Raw genomic sequence first — 18,990 nt, 5'->3', positions numbered from 1 at the left:
CAGGCCTTAAAATGTCTCAAGCTATTTTTTTTAAATGTAAGTTGACCTTAAATGAAGTAATCACAGGGGTTACATGGCAGGCCTATTTAATCATCTTTAAGTATTATTATTGAATCATTAAAATAATAACACCTTCACTTCCTGAAGAAGGCAACAGGAAGTGGTTGGAGGATGAAGGCTGCTGTCTTTGTGACTTATTACGTGATCAAACTTATTCGCATTTTAATTGCATTTCCGAGTTGATGGAAACGCAACAATTTCAAAATACTGAGTGTTGGATCGAAGCATGTTGGAGTAGAAAGCTGCGAATAGTCCAGCTCTCTCCTCGAGCGCTTAGAATCTGAAAACAAGAAGGGCCGAGGTTAAGAGCTTAATACAGACATGTTTTGAAAGTGAGTCACTTTGTTCCGAGTTTTGAATCAAACCTTTTCTCCTGTTTCTCAGAACGCCGGCTCCTCGGCCGGCTCTACCCCCAATGCTCCGGTGACGGGTTACAAGCGCATGGTCATCCCCAACCAGCCGCCTCTGACTGCCACCAAGAAGACGATGCCCAAACCTCAACCTCAAGGCGGCGTCTCGTCCGTGCCGCCTCCCCCCGTCAGCCCCGTTGCCAGGCCTCAAGGCAACATGTCTCCTCAGCCCATCCCGGCCTCCTACACCACAGCGTCGACCCCGAGCCAGCCCACCTTCAACGTCCAGGTGAGGCCGGCCCAGCCCGGCCCCCAGCACCAAGCGCCGGCCGGTCACCATTACGGCCAGCAGCCTATCCGCGGCCCCGCTCAGGTGCAGTACATGCCCGCGCAGCCCAGAGGTCCCGACTTTGCGTACGGGCCGCCACAACCCGGGTTCTCCCCCATGGCATATCAGGAGCAGCAGTACCCCGGGGGGCCACAGCTGGGCGGAGTTAGCTCCAGGAGGCCCGACCCGGCCCCTGGCCCGGTGTACCAACCGCCAGGCCCCAGGAAAACCTACATCACAGATGTTCCCCCAAGCTTGGCTCCGTACACTGCCGGTCCAGAAGTTCAACCGAAGGTAAGACGCTCACTGAGCTCCTGCACAAACCTGGATCTGGATTATTGCAATCAGAACTTAGGCGTATGTAGAGTCTTTAAGATGTTACTGAAGACATTCAATTTGATTCAAAACACTTTGGTGTCAATCAATCACAAATATTTGCATAAAACACATTAAAGCAAGCAGTGTTTTACATCATAAAGTCACAAAAAAGGTCATAAAAACGGCATGCAGTCACCAACCGAGAAACTGGTTTGTTTTGATCTTTTTTTTGTTCTTTCTGTCTTTCTCTTTCTTGCTTGCTTCCTTACTCATTCTTTCTTTCTGTCTTTTGTTCTATCTGTCTTTCTTTCTTGCTCTCTCACTCCATCATTCGTTCTGTCTTTCTTTTGCTTGCTTGCTTTCTCGCTCTCTTTCCTTCTCTGTTTCTCTTTTGTGCACTTTTATTTTCCCAGTTCTCTCTGCAGTATGCAAAAAGATGATTTTAAAAATTATAAAAATAAAAAACTTGGTAGTTGTCCCTCTTTCACATGAAAAGCAGAGCTCCAACTGGCTTTCAGTAAACTATTTAAAAAGCAGATTCTATAGAAATAAAGAGACATGTAATTTGGGCAGAAATATTACAAAACAATAGATCGTGTTTGGGACTTTTTTTTTTAATAGAACAAAACTTAATGGAGCGGAATAATAAAAACCCTGTCCTGTTGCTCAGAATGGAGCGGCGGATGCCACTGAGACATCTATTCACATCTCAACATGCCCAGCCTTCGCCGATCTCTGGAAAGTAGAGGGCCCTTGAGTTTTCCTTAATTCAAGGATTTTATGCTGGTTCAAAAATCCAAACTGGGCCTCTCAGCCTCGGGGAATAGCTCATCAAGGACTGCGCTTTACCAAAGACAAATTAGCTTCAGCATCGCAGCAAGTACATTAAAAATAACTCTAATTATATTTGTTCAAAACAAAGAGTCTACATTTTGCTGGAAAAGCTGGCTTTGGTCCCAGTATGATGCATTATTTAAAACAAAACAAAACCATAAAAAAAAGAGAAAACAAAAGGTGGCGTTTAATAGATTTGTAGAAGTCTCTTTGATTTCAGATAAAAGCAATTTGCTAATTTTGCAGCCATAGCTTCTGCTCTTTATGTATATATTTGTCTTGCTTTCCCAAGGATGCAGTGAAGCAAGGTAACGCTCCATCGCCAACTCCAACAACCCCCACCTTCTCTGCTTTGTTTTCATGCCTTTAAAAATGTCTGGAAACCCAAAATTCAACACCCAAAACCGTTTGCATCATGGAGTCAACGCCATCTCTGATCTGTCGCTTAAAAACTAAGCCGAGATCTTCCGAAACGCCGATTAGAAAGAAAGCCAACTATACCATCATGGCTCTGCTCGACCCGATGTTGTGACATGTTCATTACCTTCTACAAACGCCTCTTAATCTGCTTGAAAAGCTCGCTCTTCAGTTAATTTGTTGTGGAAATGAGACAAAAATGCAGTCAATTTAGAGGAACTATTTTGCATTTGTCACAATAATAAAAGAAAAATTGACCTCCCCCTCTCTTCATGCGAACGACGATTTTTACATAACAGCCGCAGCTCTGTCAGCTGGGGGATCTGTGACTGTGATTGAAGACTTCATTAAAAGGATCATTTCACATAATTAGGGGTATTCATAGAAGGTCAGTTTCATTAGAAGTCCAAGATAAACGGCTCGGATTGGAGCCCCGTAATCTCTGCACTTTGCTTCACCCCGCATCGTCCTGAATTGAAGCCTCAACCAAGGTGTGTGTGTGTGTGTGTGTGTGTGTGTGTGTGTGTGTGTGTGTGCGTGCGTGCGTGCGCGCTTGTGCGTGCGTGTGTGTGACGGTTTCTTATCCCGACACACTACTTACTTTCACCACTGCTTGATCTCCATGCAGTTCTTACAGATTTGCTGGCTAACATACCAATTTCCACAAGTCTCTCTGTGTTTTGTTTGTTTTGTGAAATTAGAGGAAAGCTAAGCTGGATGGTAACTTTGTGCAACAGTTTGAGCTTGAGTGACGTTTGACAAGGCGAGGATTATTTTGGAACCGCAGACAGTGAAAGGCCCTCTGGAAGGTCAACCTCAAGTGCGTTTCAAACTTTTCTGGCCTCCGAGGTTATCATGGCTGACTGAACCCAGCAGCATAACCACAACTGAAACTGAGAAACCATTTTTGTCAACTGAAATAAATAAAAATGATCATTAATGAGGGAAACTAACTGGAATTATATTGCGCATTTATCAAACTAAAACGTACGAGTTATAGACAAAAATATCCTTTGTTTTTGTTTTTATTACTACTTATTCGCCTTTCAAAATAATATAATAATATGAAATAAGACCCCCCAGCCCCCACATATGCAGTTAATATTAGCTGTCTGCAAATTACAGCTCTTAATGCTGGTCGGCAAAATGGCGACAGCAAAAGTTGGGATAAAAAACCAGAGTCAGTAATTATTGCTGTTGAGCAATTATTGAAAACATTTCTTTTAAGTATCCATTACTTTATCGATGTACAGATAATTGCAACTTGATATTTTGACCTTTTTCAATTCTGCACCTAAAAATTGACCAAAGTCTGAAAAAACTAAAACTACTACCATAACTAATATAAACTAAACTGAAACTAAGCAACATTTAACTAATAAAAACTAGCAAAATTCTGAAAACTAATTAAAACTAACTAAATTGTACAAAAAAAAAAAACAACAACAAAGAAGTAAAACTGAACTATAATGAAAAACCCAGAACTGTTACCGGCAGGTACATGAGAGTGATTGGCAACGCTAAGGCCCTCCTCCTTACTCTGATTGGTTGTTTCTGACAGAGCTGAGTATTTCTAAAAATAGCACTGTGAGAAGGTAGAGAATTTCATGTTTCCACAGATCACCTGTGTCATGTCATACTGCCACTACATAGTAATAGTTTTATGAAATATGCAAAACCTTTTTTTCATACTGTACCTTTAATGTCATCTCTACACGCTGCAAAAGCCAGTCACAGAATGTTGAATCTCAAACACAAACATATTTTGCAGCCCATTACCAGCTGTCGCTGACATTTACTAGAACTTGTTTTAACACACTCCTAATGACAATATCTTACCTTTTTATGTTACTAATCTATCAAATGTTTTTACTGCTGATTCATAAGAAACTGGATCTCTCACAGCACAACAAAATACAAATTACCAGAAGGTAAACAGTTTTGATGAAAGCATTGCACTATTTTCATAAAGTCGAGAAACAAAGCTAATGTATCAAACAGAATTCCATATTTTCTGCAACCTAATGCCAGAAACCTTTAGTCCCATCTCATCAGTCAAGTTTTTTAATGGTTGATGTTTTGAATTGTGGCATAAGTTGATTTAACTTTGTGTTTTTTCTAAAGTCAGAGTGACTGTCATTGTGGTTTGGCTTTATGGTTTTCAAGAAACGGCTGGTTGTTTTGTTTGCTGAACTTGAACCCTTTGCACTTGTAAGTTGATCGGGGGTGAACCTTTTCCCGTGTGATATCATCACCTCAGTTGGGCGACCCCACTTACCCTAAGCATGAGAGGCACGGCATGGCCTGGCCTTAAAAAAAAACCAAAACATGCAGGCAGACGGAGTGGAGGGTTAGCAGCTCCACTCCAGATCACTAGAGAGGCTTGTGCGGCTGGCGCAGAGTTAAAATGTGTAACTACAAAGCGGGAGCCCAAGGCTTCAACAAGATCAAGGCATGTTATCTGCAAGTCTGTGATCTTTACTGTGTAGACACACCTTGAAACAAATTGCACTTGTTCTTTGCCAGTTTTACTCAAACAAATCAACCCATCTTTCTTTTTATTTTTTCCACGATTAGAGATTTTATATTGAGGAAAAAAAAACATTCCCGTCAGATTAGTTTGTTTTTTTATCTGTTGTAAATAACCCTCAGTCTTGCTTAATTTCTTCACAGTGCCATCATAGAGAGAGCTCCTCTAAATATAATCTTTCTTCTCTTTATAGTGTTCTGGACAGAAATTTCCCTCTGGCAGCAGCATTAAAAACCAATAAATACTTTCTGAGAAAAATCTTAAAGCCGTTCTCTATTTTTTACCACGTCAACAAAGTGAGATTAAAAAAAGCTGCCTCGAATTCAAGCGTCTTTTCAAATACACGTGTATTCATTTGTCGTTCAAACGCCGTTTCACATAAAGGACGCATTGTCTATTTCTGTCCAGCACTTTCTTTTATATAGTAACATACAGTAGCTCTCTGAAAAATCTTGCCTGTAGAAAATAAGCCTGTGTGTGGGTGAGTGGCTGGATGTGTTCAGGTAATGAACCTAAGAGTATAATTAGAACATTTTCCAGGCAGTTTCTCTGGGATATTGTCTTGACAGCCCAATTACAAACATAAGCGTGATTTTTACCTCTTTTTTTGTTGTTGTTTTAAAGCAAACCAGCTTATGTCAGACAATTAATACTCCAGTTATACCTCAGTGCTCTCTGTCTTTCAAATGTATTTTTCTGTGTCCCTCCTACACTTCAAGAATATTTTAATATATGTAGAAAAGTCAGATTTTTTTTTACATCTATTGGAGTTTTAAGTTCAGTTGGACAAGCTGTATGTCAAAGATTTAGTTTTTGTCCATGTTTCCAACAATACAGTCAACCCACAGGATAACCCAGTATTGAGAAAACTGCTTAAATGAACAACCGTTTTATGTTTTCAAAAAGGATAAACTGTGTTTTAAGGAAGTTGTAGTCGGTGTACACAATAACCCAGTACTGTGAATTTTATGCTTGTTCAATTTTAAGATGGTGTTTATACTGTAAAATGGCCTGAAAATGCTCTGTGTTGTAACTTCACAAATGAAATGAAAGTTTAATAAATCTTACTCTATGTTTCATAGAAACTCTTCAGTTTTAGTAAGAACCAGGTAATCTTTATGTTGTGTGTGTGGTTTTGATTTTGAAGCAGTCATTTTCCATAAAGCCCAGGCATATGAAAGAAGTGCTGGTAAGAAGCTCTGACGCAAATGTCAACATTAGCATCATTAGCGGCTAACAGTTAGCTAATTGTGATGTCTGACAATGCAGATGGAGCTTTTCTGGTGGTTTTCTACACAGTACACACAGTGCTAGTTAGTGTGATTCAGCTTTGTTAGTCGAGTCAGCACAAAGCGGACACTGGAGAACTATTTCCTTTCTTACTTCAAAGTAAGAGTATAAAACGTAGCTACATGGTCTGTGGCTAAATTGGTAAGAGCGCTCACCATCACATTAGCAACTTAGAATTTGTTTGCTGATTGAATTAATATGCCCATAGCAACTTGATGTTACTTTGAGTCAGAGTTGAGATTTCTCAGAAATATTGAGCAGTTTTGGTGCCATGAAGTTTTGCCCTCTTCTGCAGGATGACACTTTTTTTTGAACTTGACATTTTGAATATAATAGTTAAGACAATAAAGGCGGCAGGCTGTCTGATGACAGGTTACAGAGATGTAACAATCTCTGTTTTTTGGAGTCTCAAATGGAAAGGAGTTGTTTTTATTTTTAAAAAAATGCATTACTATTTACATGACACAAATGAGTCTCATGTAAATAGAATGAGTTTTTTCTCGAACATAGTGTCTACAGATTTAGCTATCGCTATCCTGGGTTGAACACATTTAAGGATTTGTATCCACTTCCACCATTCCTCTAGTTCTACTTTTACATTAAGCCTGTGAAAAAACGTAATTACTAAAATCAGACATGAAATTGTGTGATAAGTGGAGTGTGAGCAGAGCTCCGGTAATGCACACATTAAGGGCACCACATAAGGCAGTTCCAGCCTCTCACCCTGAAGCTCATGTTAGTTAAGAATACTAAATCTGTGGCCTCGTATCAGTTGACTGACTGACCGCCTTGTAATGATGCAGCGCACATTCTCCTGTAGGAACATCACACGGTTTTCCTGCTCCGAAGCGGGTCGAGCTCGGCGACGGGGATCAGTTAGGCTCTCCTGGCATTCGGCATGTACGTGGTGCTGTTTAAAATTACTGCTGTGCCACCAACCATGTTGTCAAATGACACAGTTCACGGTGGTGGTCCCCAGTGGATCTGTTTACTGACTCCTTTATAGAGAAAAGGTCACTCTGCTGGACCTGATCCTTGAAGTCTGAAACTCGATGTGGGTCTGTTTATAGGCGCCTTTCTCATAGCAACACATCAACGGTTGCTTCCATGTTTGAAACAGTTTTGCTGCTCAACGGACCTCCAGCGTCAATAGACTCATTAACGAGAGATCAGAGCCGGGAGGGCCAACGCGGAGTTGTGTTACTCAAAGATTTTAAAGTAGCATTGCTGCGAGCCTTTTCCTGTTTAGCTGAAATTAGCACACATGGAGTAAATTGCTGTCTCTGACGGATAAAGGTTTTAAAAGGATTTGAGGTTTCTCCAAGTTTATGAAGCTAGTACAGATCTACCCCTGCTTTTGATCACTGCTGGTTAGCTACTTGAAGCATGACACTAAACTTTACCCTCCCTTTCAAGAAAAAAATGTAACGGTAAATAAATGTTAGAAGCAACAATAGCCCATATATGGATGAATGCGTGAAATGGTTGTGAAGTTGCTTTGTAACTATTGATTTTATAGTTTCTAGCATATACTGGTAAATTCTTAATATCGAGTTTTAATGTCTTATTGAGAGAGCTCTAGAAATATTCTGAAAAGGACTTTTTATGATGGGAAATTAGAATATTTTCTGACATTAAAACCTTATTGGAAAAAAGTATCTTAACAGAGTCAAAACAAGAATAAATCCCTTTAACCTGAGCTGTTTAGTCAAAGTCAGATTTCAGTTTTTGTAGTGTGCTCTACACTTTTTACTAGTATTACAGCACAAACGTTATGAAAATGAAGAATCTGTATTTCTCCGATGCAGTCCAAGAACAAAGTGACACCACACACACACAGACACACACACACACACACACACACACACACACACACACACACACACACACACACGCACGCACACACACACACACACACACACACACACACACACACACAAAACCCTGACCTGTTGGGTCAGTGTGTTGAGCTAAAGTCAGAATTTCTAAGGATCCTTTAAAGTCTGATGACAGTAGGAGTGTAAAAGCAGATGAAGTCAGCTGTGTGACAAACTGCCGATCGGTTTCCACATCAGCCTGTTGATTTCACTCTGGAGGTTCTGAGCTGAATGTCACGTTTGGATTTCTCAGCTGCCGATTGGCCGCTTCACTCCCAACCGTGGAGTGTTTTTTTGTCTTAGGTGTTTGTCACTCTGCCTGCTCTTAAATAACTCCCTCCCTGCCGTACTGTTCACCTCCTGACCCTGTGAAACAAACAGCACAGCTGCTAAATAACCCAGCAGATCGATAGCTGTCATTGCAGCCCAGTGAGCTGGAGCAATCTGAAATATCCCAGCTGAGTTTGTTCTTGGCTGATCCGCTCTGCTCCTGCGTCTGCAGAGGGGAGAAGCTGATGTTTGTCCCGTTGGGCTGCAAAGGTTCTGATCTGAAGAAAACTCTTTTAATGAATGGATTATCATTTATCTCTTTAAATTCCATATTAACTTTTTGTTGTTGTTTTTAGACACCTTGACTGTACTTGTATTTTGTGTCTGACATGTGAATACAGTAGACTAAATGAGAAACAAAGTGAGAATAATTGACAAAAATGAAAGTTTCTAAACCTACGGAAAGCTGATTTATATTAAATTAAGGGACCTAAATCACACAATTGGAAGCCACCCATTTAAATAATTGAAATACTACACTTGGCTGCGTTTGCCACTAAAAACACCTTGTGTTCATTTTACAGTGTACTTTTTAGTGACGTTATAATTATAATGTGATTGTTTGTTGCTGTGGTCTCTCAGTTTAGTTTTATTTTTCTTTGTTCTTTCCTCTTCCTCTCTTATCTCCTTGTTTCATTTTAAACCGTCTCCATCTGCTGCAATGGAAATAAATTCCAAACAATTTCTACTTATATTTATGATATGTATCAGTGGAGTAACATGGCAAAAGTTGTAATGCTCCACTTGTGAAAATAAATCTGCTGCGCCACTCAAACGGCTTATAATGCCACAGGACGTAAAGAAAGCAACAACAAAAAACAATGCTTTTGTGAATCCCAGTCAAAGTCTAATTTTAAATCCTCCACACGAACACGAGGATTGTTGTGCCACTTTTCTGTGAAAGTGATCAGGTGTGTTCCCGAAAAGCAAACTTAAGAAAAGGTCAGACATAAATTTGATTGTAATTTCTTTAAACAAAATGTGTCCCATCTTTTGCTGCGCTTCACAAATTTTCCCCACTTGCCACTTTAGAGCTCATTAAAACACACGGAAATTTGCGTTTTATAGAAAAACTTGACAAAATCCAGAGAAATTTATCATTTAAGATGTAGGTTAAAATAAACAGGCATCTTGTGTAAACTGAATTTGACCGCGTTAATCCACATCCAGACACATTAACTACTCCGTATGATGGGAAGCAGGCTTCAGACTGTAGAGCCCCAACCAAACCCATCTTCCTCTGCATGAACAGTGTCCCCTGTTGGCTCTTCATGTGCATATACCCCACCCCCGGCCCCCACCACCCCAATCAAAGTAAAGCTCACAAACAAGTTCCCCTGTTGTTTATAGAGAGTTGCAGAAACTTTCTTCCTCCCTGAGCTCCTCACATCCTCCTCCTGCCCACAAATAGGGGGGCTTTTATTCCTCCCCCGGGTTGGAGACTCTGAAACGTGTGCACTTTCTAAACTTCTCTTTTTTTTTTCTTTTTTTTTGTTTGTTTTCTTCCACATCTTCGTCTAATCAAGGAAGCGACTCCCTCTCCCCCCCTCTGAGGTATTGGCTGTTGGGTCAGACTGTCATCCAGATGATGTTTAGAGGTGGGGAGTGACACGGATAAATCATGGTTTTATTTTGCCGAGGAGGTGAAATTACACAGGAGGTGGACGGCGGCGCGGATCGCAGAAGGGATGCGCTCGTTGCCAGGACATGGACTTGAGGAGACTGACCCGTGCGGGCCGTCATTATGTCCGCCGCACCGGGCCTTAAATATAGATCCCAGGTTCCCAGATGAGGCCGGAGCCGGACGGAGGCGCGGCTCTCTCACCCAAAACCAGGAAAACCTGCATCCTGTTTTAATATGGCGTTAGCAGCAGTTCACAGGACTGTAATGGTACACCGAGAGGCGCCAAATAAGTTTTATCTCAGTCCCGGCAATTTGTGCAGTCATTTGTTGTTGTGGTTGTTTTTTCTGGGGGTGTTTTTTCTCCCCAGATTGCTCGTGGCACCCCTCTCTCTTTGACTCTCTCTGATTTTCAAATATCTGTTTGCAGGGGGATGTGTCAGTTCTGAACAGATGACCTAGTTTTTATGCACGCACCATCTTCCATGCGTAGAAAGGCCCTTGTACATACGTTCCGTGTCTCGCGAACGCGCACGGGTCGATCATGCTATGTGAATTCTGTTAACGCCACAGATTTGAGCTTCTGTGGGAAAAAAAACAACCCCAAAACAAAACATAAAAACCCGTCAGTTATAGAATCGGTTAATTTTTAATTATCTGCTCTGTACACAGCTGCTCTACGGTTGACTGATATTTTTTTTTTCTTCAGCATTTAATTGGAGCTGAAACAGCATGACCTATTTTGTTTGGAGAGAATGTATACTTTATCTGCGCCTCCTCAGAACGTGGCCCTAAGCTTAATTTTTGCAGCGCTGTAATGGTTCTCCTCAAAGTGTAACGCAGCGCAGATTACTCATAACCTGTTTAGCATTGCAGGCAAGCAAATTCATCAACTGGATTACATAAAGCCACAAATATATTCAGACCCCCTTTTGTGTGCATTTGCATAAAATGAATCGATAATGCGGCTGATGGAAAAGTGACGGGGCAGCTTCAGCTCGGGAAATTATGCTGTTTAGTTTTGCATCTTAAGTAGAGCACCTGCAATCAGAAGGGCGAGCAGGTTCCTTGTTCGCCTGAAATGTGCCTGGTCAGGCTTCTGACTGAGTCACTGCGCCACTTTTCTGTGAAAGTGATCTGCTGTGTCACCGGAAAGCAAACCTAAATAAAAGGGACAGCCAGGAAAATGCAGCTTTGGCTCAAGTAAAGCCATTCTCTGTTCATGTATGGACCTGGATTTCAGCCTTGTAACCCCCCCAAAGTCGAAGTGAAAAGCATCAATAAGTAGTAATGCCAAAGCGAGATTTATATGCCTTCCAGTAAAAAACATAAAAATCTGACTTTATCACAAATTATTTATACTAGAAATTCAGCCAAATTTCAAGAATTCTCACAAACATTTCATTCATGACTAAAGATATAAATACTGTTATTGATAAATAATTAATAAATACTTTATAAAATAAAAAAGTGTTCCCATGAAATAAAAAAATAAAAAACTAGGAGTTTATTTTGTCTGTTTTATCTATTATTTATTTTATGAGAACATAAAGACCCTGAAAAAAACGAAGTTAAAAAATAAAAGTCCATGAAATACGTAACATAGCTTTACAAAATGTCACAAAACATTATGAAATGAATAAATGAACTACAAAATAAATGTGCAAAAAAAAAAAAGAAAGACAGGAAGCATGGTGGTGGAAGGGTGATGATGTGGGCTTGCTTTGCCACTTTGCAGAAACAATCATGTGGGCCTCTGGAGTCAAACATGAAGTGAACTAAAGCTGAGACCACAGTAACAGTGGCATCAGTGGACCGTGATGCCAGAATTCATTAGAAAACAATAGAAACCACCTGATTGGACCTTAATGTCACGATCCAACGTTTGATGTCAACAAACACCTTTAAAAGGAAGAAATAAAAAATTTCACCAGTGATGTCAGAATTTGTGACATCACAATTTCAAGTCATCAAATCAGAAGCTAATTTCAGCTCCGTATAATACTGTATGTTAATGCCGGCATCACATTGTGGTTCTTTCAGATGTTATATGCAGACTTGCCACTCAGCACCTGTAAAGACTCAGAAACTCAGCCGTGCCAGTCTTTCCAATGCTAGCCTATCCTATCCAGGCTAGCATTCCTAGCCTATCCATGCTAATGGCCAGCAGAGGAAGTAGGGAATGAAGCGGGTCACCAAGCATGCTGGTCATTAGCTTCTCTAATGCTAAGACAAGTGAGTCGTTTTCTCATTTGCCAACGCCGGCCACTCACCTCTGGCAGTTGCTCAGTTGCCGTGGTCGGACTATAAATAATCAGATCTGTAGCTGGCATGAGGCTACATGCCAGCTACAGGAAAGTAGACACATGCGACAGGAAAGCCTCATGCGACAGGAAAGTAGCCACTGCTGGATGCACGATAGCCTTAATTTAAGCACTGATAAAACCATGGGGCTCATGCTATTTCACTGTCATAAAAACCTCTTCAGACCCTGTTCTACAAGTTCCTAAGAGGAATAATATTGCTTGAATGCTGGACTTACAAACGATGTGCTCAAAATCTCCAACAATCAGCACAAATGTCCTGAAGTGCTGTGTTTTCTTTAACTTGACATAATGAGTGGTTTTGTGTTGCTCATCCAAGTTTCAGTTTCCCCCAAGGAAGGACCAAATGATTGGTGTTTTTTCGTCCTAATGAAAGGCTCAAATTAAAAGCGACTTGGTCGTTCGGTTGTCGACACACACAGAGACATGCAGGAAGCACGCAGAAACTCCCCGGAACGGAGAGTGGGCCCGATCCAGCAATCCTTTCATTGTTGTGGTAAAACTGAGTCGCCTAAGCTGCTGTAATCGCTCGTTTAGTGTTGCGGCAACAAATACATATTTTTAGACGGTTTCAATCCAATAATAAAGGTCCAATCCCCTCATGAACCCTCACTAATGCAGTGGTCCGTTTGCTTGTTGCTGGGTTTTATTATTACCCCTTAATAGGCCTTATTTGCTTTTTCATGGCTCTCTGTCCATTTCAGATAATTCCATTGTGATCTGGGGAAACAAAAGGAAGCGGGATGTCAGATTGAGCCGACTGAAGCCTGACTTAAAGCTGCAGCTCCATTGACAGTAAAGAGCATTTGCCATTGTGAAGTCCATCATCATTTAATCTGTGGATAAATATGGCTGCGAGTGATTATGTCTCCCTGAGTTTGTGCTGATGGTGCACGGGAATCTTGAGCCGTTATTAAAGGTAAGGCGTCTGCTTGAGGTTTGAAGTGCAGTTTGGCATTGGTGAGCAGCACAGAGGCACTATGAGGCTGATTGACGGCTGCAGGTATACAGACACAGCTTAGGGTTTAGCTGTTGTTCGTTGGGGCTCTGCTTCCTCTCTTGTTGTCGTCACATTCAGCTTAGTGGGGGTTTTTGTTGGTGTTGTTGTTTGTCCTGTTTGATCTCATTGTTGCATTTGGACAAAGCAAAAGAAGAAAAAAGATTGACCTAATTAGGAGGATACAACTTTTAAGTCGTCAAAATGTTACTGTCCGTCATAACGTCAATAAACCAAAGCAAACTGCATTTTCTATTATCACACGGCCAAGAAAATCAAGTCAACAAGTAGCAAAGGTTGTTTTAGACCTTTTTCAATCAAAATGGGACACTAGATTATTGGAATTTTGAAAAAGAGTTTACTACCACTGTTTTTTTAAGTGTTACTTGTTAGTGGCAAGACTAAAATGTTTCATTCTTGTGTCCACAAGTAAAAACTTTGTGTCTGGAAACAATACTTTTTAATACATGGTGCACAAAACTGTTCTCATGTAGGGTAATTTCTACACATGACACATAACCCACCTCTTAGCCTAAATACACACACCAACGTTTCCATCCATAATCCAAACAGTCATGCTCTTTGTCATCTTTGTTTTTCTTGTGTGTATTTCTTTAGCAGCACTACTGTTCCACATACAGGGCTACCATTTTGTTGTGGGTTGTTTTGTGTAGTTCATGACATTTCTGGGAAAATATGATGTACTTTAGAAGTGACACTTTGGTACTTTTGGAATAATTATGATTTCTTTTGGACAAGGCCTAAGAGGCACAAGTTAATAGTCGCGATCCAGCCGCTACAGACCGACACACACAAACACATGACAACCGACCATGCATGACCATAGTTACTCGTAAGGTCAGTTTAGAGAGACCGATTGACCTAACCCGTGTCCTCCAAGAACATTTGTTCCTCACGGTGAATTGAAAGGTCTCAACACATAAGGGGGTCTGAATTTAACCCACCAATATCAGACCCCTTGTCCACATTGGGAAGTGCCGATAAACCTTTAAAAAGTAAGGGGTAATAAAGCATTGCAGAGTGAATATGGTACAAACCCCCCCAAAAAACGAGAATCTTAGTTTTGATGTGCAGAGTGCAGCCCAGGCAGAGGCCTCAACAGATGGAGCTGCTGCAGCCGCATGCTGCTGATTTTCACTGAATCATTTATCTTCAATTTTCTTCTACAGCTAGAAGAAAATTCTTTCTAAATTTTATACAAAGCACATTTCTTTTGGAAGCTATGTTTTTTTTTGTTTTTGTTTTTACATAAATTTGTTGAAAGATGGCTTTTCAAACAAAGTTCTTGTCGTCGTTGCTGAGAATAAAGTACAAAAGAAAATCCTCACCACTAAAATATAAAACATTTACAGAACTTTATTCAGTGAAACATCTCAGACCCCATAATAATTCATTTTCTGCACAAATCAGACTATTATGTTTAGTTAAAATCTTGCATGTAATTTATTACAGAGCAGTTGGACAGATGTCAAAATAAAGCAATTTTAGTTGATGCTTCGGAAATGAACATTCGCTTTACACTGTCAGCAAAACACAAAGTTATGACTTAAAGTTTAAATCAAGGGGAGAAATGTATTGATGTCACTTCCCCATAAAGATGACCTGTTTCTATAACAACCTCATAGTGAACCACACACACACACACACACACACGCACACACACACACACACACACACACCCACACACACCTACACACACACACAACCACACAACACACACACCTACACACGCACACACACGCACACACACACACACACACACACACACACACACACACACACACGCACAGCAGTAACCATGTTTTCTCCTTTGAGGGTAATGCTGTTCAAACGTTTGCCCAAAAAGTCAGTATCTTTTTTTCCCACTTCTAAAAAAATTAAAGTTTTAATGACTCCAAAATGGCTTTGTTCATGTTTGCCATGTAAAAAAGGAGAATACCGACGTTTAAAGGGCTCAAATAAACCAGTAACATTCGTGATCGTGATCATTTAAATATATTTGTGAGAATTAAGGACTTGTGAACTGAACATGGGCGGCTCTATTGCTTCTAATGACTGCCAAAGTCAAGATGACTGTTTATCTTATAATGGCTGCTGTGTTTCTGGCTCACCTCACAGGAGCACACATTGTGCTATTGCACAACACCAATGTTCTGTTCAGGGTCTGGACATTGCTGACCTTGATTGAAGAAAATTAATAGCTGCTGGTTGTCCCATTGACTTCCTTGAGACAATATGTTGTTCTCATGTCACGTGATCACACAGTGCGTCATCACTTACTAAAACACTTGTCCGGACTGTCCAGATCTACAGTTCATTATGTACAACTGAATCATACTCCAATCACTTTGCACATGGTCCCCATGTTTGCCTGCTCTGACCCCCTGCCGACAAGTGTTGATGTTAATGGCCTGAACCTCTTGCTCAGACCTACTACTTCCCAAAGCAATGACTCCATGTAAAGAAACCTTTCTTTTAAATGAATGGCAGTTTTCACAAAGAAAACTATCGTGTGTGAAAAGGTAAAAGTGTCTTTTTGGCTCTTAAACTAGTCATTCTTTTTCATTGTAGCCCAAAGAGAGACACTTTGGGGGGCAGAGGGATTGCAGCGAGGTTGAGTCAGAAAATCCAGGATCAAAACTCCAAACAAAGGATATTGCTGTAGACACAGAGTGCTGTTTCGACTAAAGGTAGAAGAAGAATCATAGTCGGGATCTATCACAGTTCATTTTGTCTCCATTGGTCCATGTTACATCTTGACAAGTTATAACTATTACCACTATCTCCCATCACAGCCGGTGTTTTAATGGGAGACGTGCAGCAAGTTTAGTTCTGGATGTGGATCAGAGAGGTTCTGAATCATCAGCAAACACAGAAACTAAGTAGACAGGGCCGTGCAGAGACAGTTGGCGGGGCAGGTGCACAGAGTTAAAAGGGGCATAGAACAAGATCTTAAAGGGGCAGTGCTGAGTGTTTTCCTGCCACATACAATCATTTTATAGCACAATGAAGTAACTATGTTACCTTCAGTTGTTATAAAAATGTAACTTAAAATAAAATTGATTTTGAAATTTAACAACCTTGAAATTTGGTTTCTGTCCCTTTAAGAAGCTCCTGTTCTTTCCTCCAGGAAGTCAACACAACATTAACTATTAACCCTTTATTATTTTTACCAGCGTTGTACTAAGAAGTAGCTCAATAATGAGCTCAGCAGATGCTCAGTTCCACCAGATATTTGCTAATTGCTGCTGGCTAGTCTGAAGGAGCTGAGAGTGGGCATCTTGGGCGAGTGCTGCTCTGTGAGCCGGATGTTTGGAAGCTTGGAAACTGCAGCTCCGAGGTTGCGGCGCTGAGTTCACCCAGTCATTTTGCACAGCTAAGTGGTTGCCAAGGGAGATGAAAGAATTGCTAAAACATGCTTGAAAGAATCAAAACAACACTTTTAGATGAGGGAATAAAATTATAACATGATGTAAAGCTAAAAAAAAGTCAGTTTTACATGATATTGCCCCTTAATGATTCATCGTGTTGTTTTATTTAGCTGTCACAGGTTTGGCAACATGCTGCTCAGCCGACAGCGTGTTGATGTACCAAATTGTTGGTGCAGTAATTCAAGCTACTGATTACGTAACACTTTTAGACGTGAAATGCTACAGGCAAAATCTTTTTATAACAGTTAAGTTTCTGTAGCAGTAACTTTTGTTCTTGACCGGTCACCTCCTGTCTTCAGCTCCACTTCCTTTGGGTTGAAGCAGAGCAGAGAGCGACCTGTGAGTTGTGTTGAGGTGACAGTCCAGATCTTTACGTCCCTCTCGATCCGCACCATTGGGGCGGAGGGGCAGTGAGGTGTAAAACAGGGTCAGCTTCTCGTTGCGTTGCCCTCCTCCGTTGCACCTCCGATGCCCTGTGAGCAGTAGTTGTTGTCACTTCGGTGGGAAAACAGAGGCCCTGAGGTTTGGATCCTGGCAGTCAGGGTATCAGGTGAGAACGTCTCACAAGCAAAACCCTCCCTCCGCCACCCCTCTCCCTCCAGCTTCCTTCCCACCCACTTCCACTCCACCACTCACTTAATCACTCTTGACACAATGCCAATTCCACATTGAGCGCTCCTCACAGCTTTATTCATAGACTCGGCAGCCGGGCAGCGACCAGCTCCCAGATTCTGTCGTTGCGCATCGAGCAGCGGCCACTTTCACGTCTTATTGTTGTTTTTTGATTACAAGTGCTCTGGCATTTACAAGCCTCTGAAGTCTTGGTCCGTCCGAGTGCGTTCGGCAGCCCGTCAGGATGTCTTTCAAGGAGGATCACTGCTGATGAAAGAAAGCAGACGGATGACCTGAACCCCTTGTGCCCCCTTCTGCCTCTTCAGACTCGTTGTACATAAGAGAAGACAACAGGTGCAGCTGTTAACCCAGTCACCGCTAAATTTAAGCCCTGACTTCAATGAAACCGGGGCCCGTGTATCCTGAGGGCACAGGCAAAACAATTTACAGAACCAAGCCAGACATAACTGGAAAAAAACTCGCACCAGCTGCCTTACAGCTCCCATTGTTGTCTCTGAAAAGCCGAACAGGAGCCGCAAAGCAATCATAAAGCACGCAGGGAAGCAATTTCTTTCTCTTATTCAAGTGAAAAATTATTCCATGCTGTCACAAAAGACTCCCTAACAAGGTGCTTTAAACTCTCTGGCAGAGCGTTGCTGCGGGGCGGCAGCGAGCTGGATAAGATATAAATGAAGCTTAAAGTCAAGAGTCTGTTTCTGGTAATGGGTGCATTTCATTCGCTCTCCAACCCGCTTTTGATGTGGAGCGAAGATTAACCGTGTTCAACTGTCTACTTGACTGTCTTAAATTAACAGCATGGGTTGACAGGCTCAGACCTTCTGCGAGGCGAAGGGAACTCTAAAAGAGATTTACCGCGTTTCTCCTTTGTGCGGCTTGTTGTTGTGTCTATTTCCGGTGCGTGGCACCTTTTGGTCAGTGAGCAGTTTCTAAGAAAAGCCGAGGCATTTAAAGGTGAGAACAAAGAAATACTGAAGCACTGAGGAGAGCTCCCCTTTCATCTCCCACTAATCCTCCCATCATGCGATCCAGGCTAATAACGGCTGCGCGGGGCGCGGGGTGCCAAGGAATCCCAGCCCAGCTGCTTTCTAGAAAGAAAGTGCTCCTGCATGGCAGACACGCTCCTCTGTCCGACATGTTGATCCCTCACAGCTAATGAGGCCTACTGTCTGAGCTTCCTTTATCAGCGGGGACGCATCCTGAGCCAGGCCAGGCAGCAGCCGGGCGTCATAAAGTTTACACTCTGAGAGCCATGGCGGCCAGTAAGCAGAGCTCAGCGGTTTTCATTCCCTCTGGATATAAAGTACAGATAGATGGCCTATGCTGTGAATTGGAATACCTCTGTATCCTATTATTCAGGTTCTACATATACACTTAGTCAGATTGCAGAATATCATGTCTGTGCATTTGCTGCTTTTGGACTGATGTTGGCTCAAATCCCTTTGGAGCCAAATTTGGATTTTCAGCAGGAGTATTTCCAGTAATGGGAGAGGACTGAAATATAACATCAACTTACCAAACTAATCGCCTTTTTCTGCCAAAAGATGAATTTGGTAAAAAGAAACAAAGAAACTACTTTTTGGTGATGATTAACACGGATTAGAGTTTAAATTTATGGCGTAAACTTGGCTG

General features: G+C 41.5%; 1 protein-coding gene across 6 annotated transcripts in view; it reads left to right on the top strand.

The window, feature by feature from the left end:
• lpp (LIM domain containing preferred translocation partner in lipoma) overlaps positions 1-18,990 on the top strand; it is a 166,442-nt gene that overhangs the window by 98,253 nt on the left and 49,199 nt on the right. For all 6 annotated transcript variants that reach the window (XM_055050210.1, XM_055050184.1, XM_055050217.1 and 3 more), the window contains one exon: positions 445-1,032. In XM_055050210.1, coding sequence (XP_054906185.1) covers positions 445-1,032 — 588 coding nt within the window. The remainder of the gene's footprint in view (positions 1-444; positions 1,033-18,990) is intronic.

The sequence above is a fragment of the Poeciliopsis prolifica genome, unplaced genomic scaffold, assembly GCF_027474105.1.
Source record: "Poeciliopsis prolifica strain line A6 unplaced genomic scaffold, Auburn_PproV2 SCAFFOLD002, whole genome shotgun sequence".
Taxonomy (NCBI): domain Eukaryota; kingdom Metazoa; phylum Chordata; class Actinopteri; order Cyprinodontiformes; family Poeciliidae; genus Poeciliopsis; species Poeciliopsis prolifica.
Note: the sequence above shows the minus strand (reverse complement) of the source record. Positions and strands in the feature narration are given on the sequence as shown.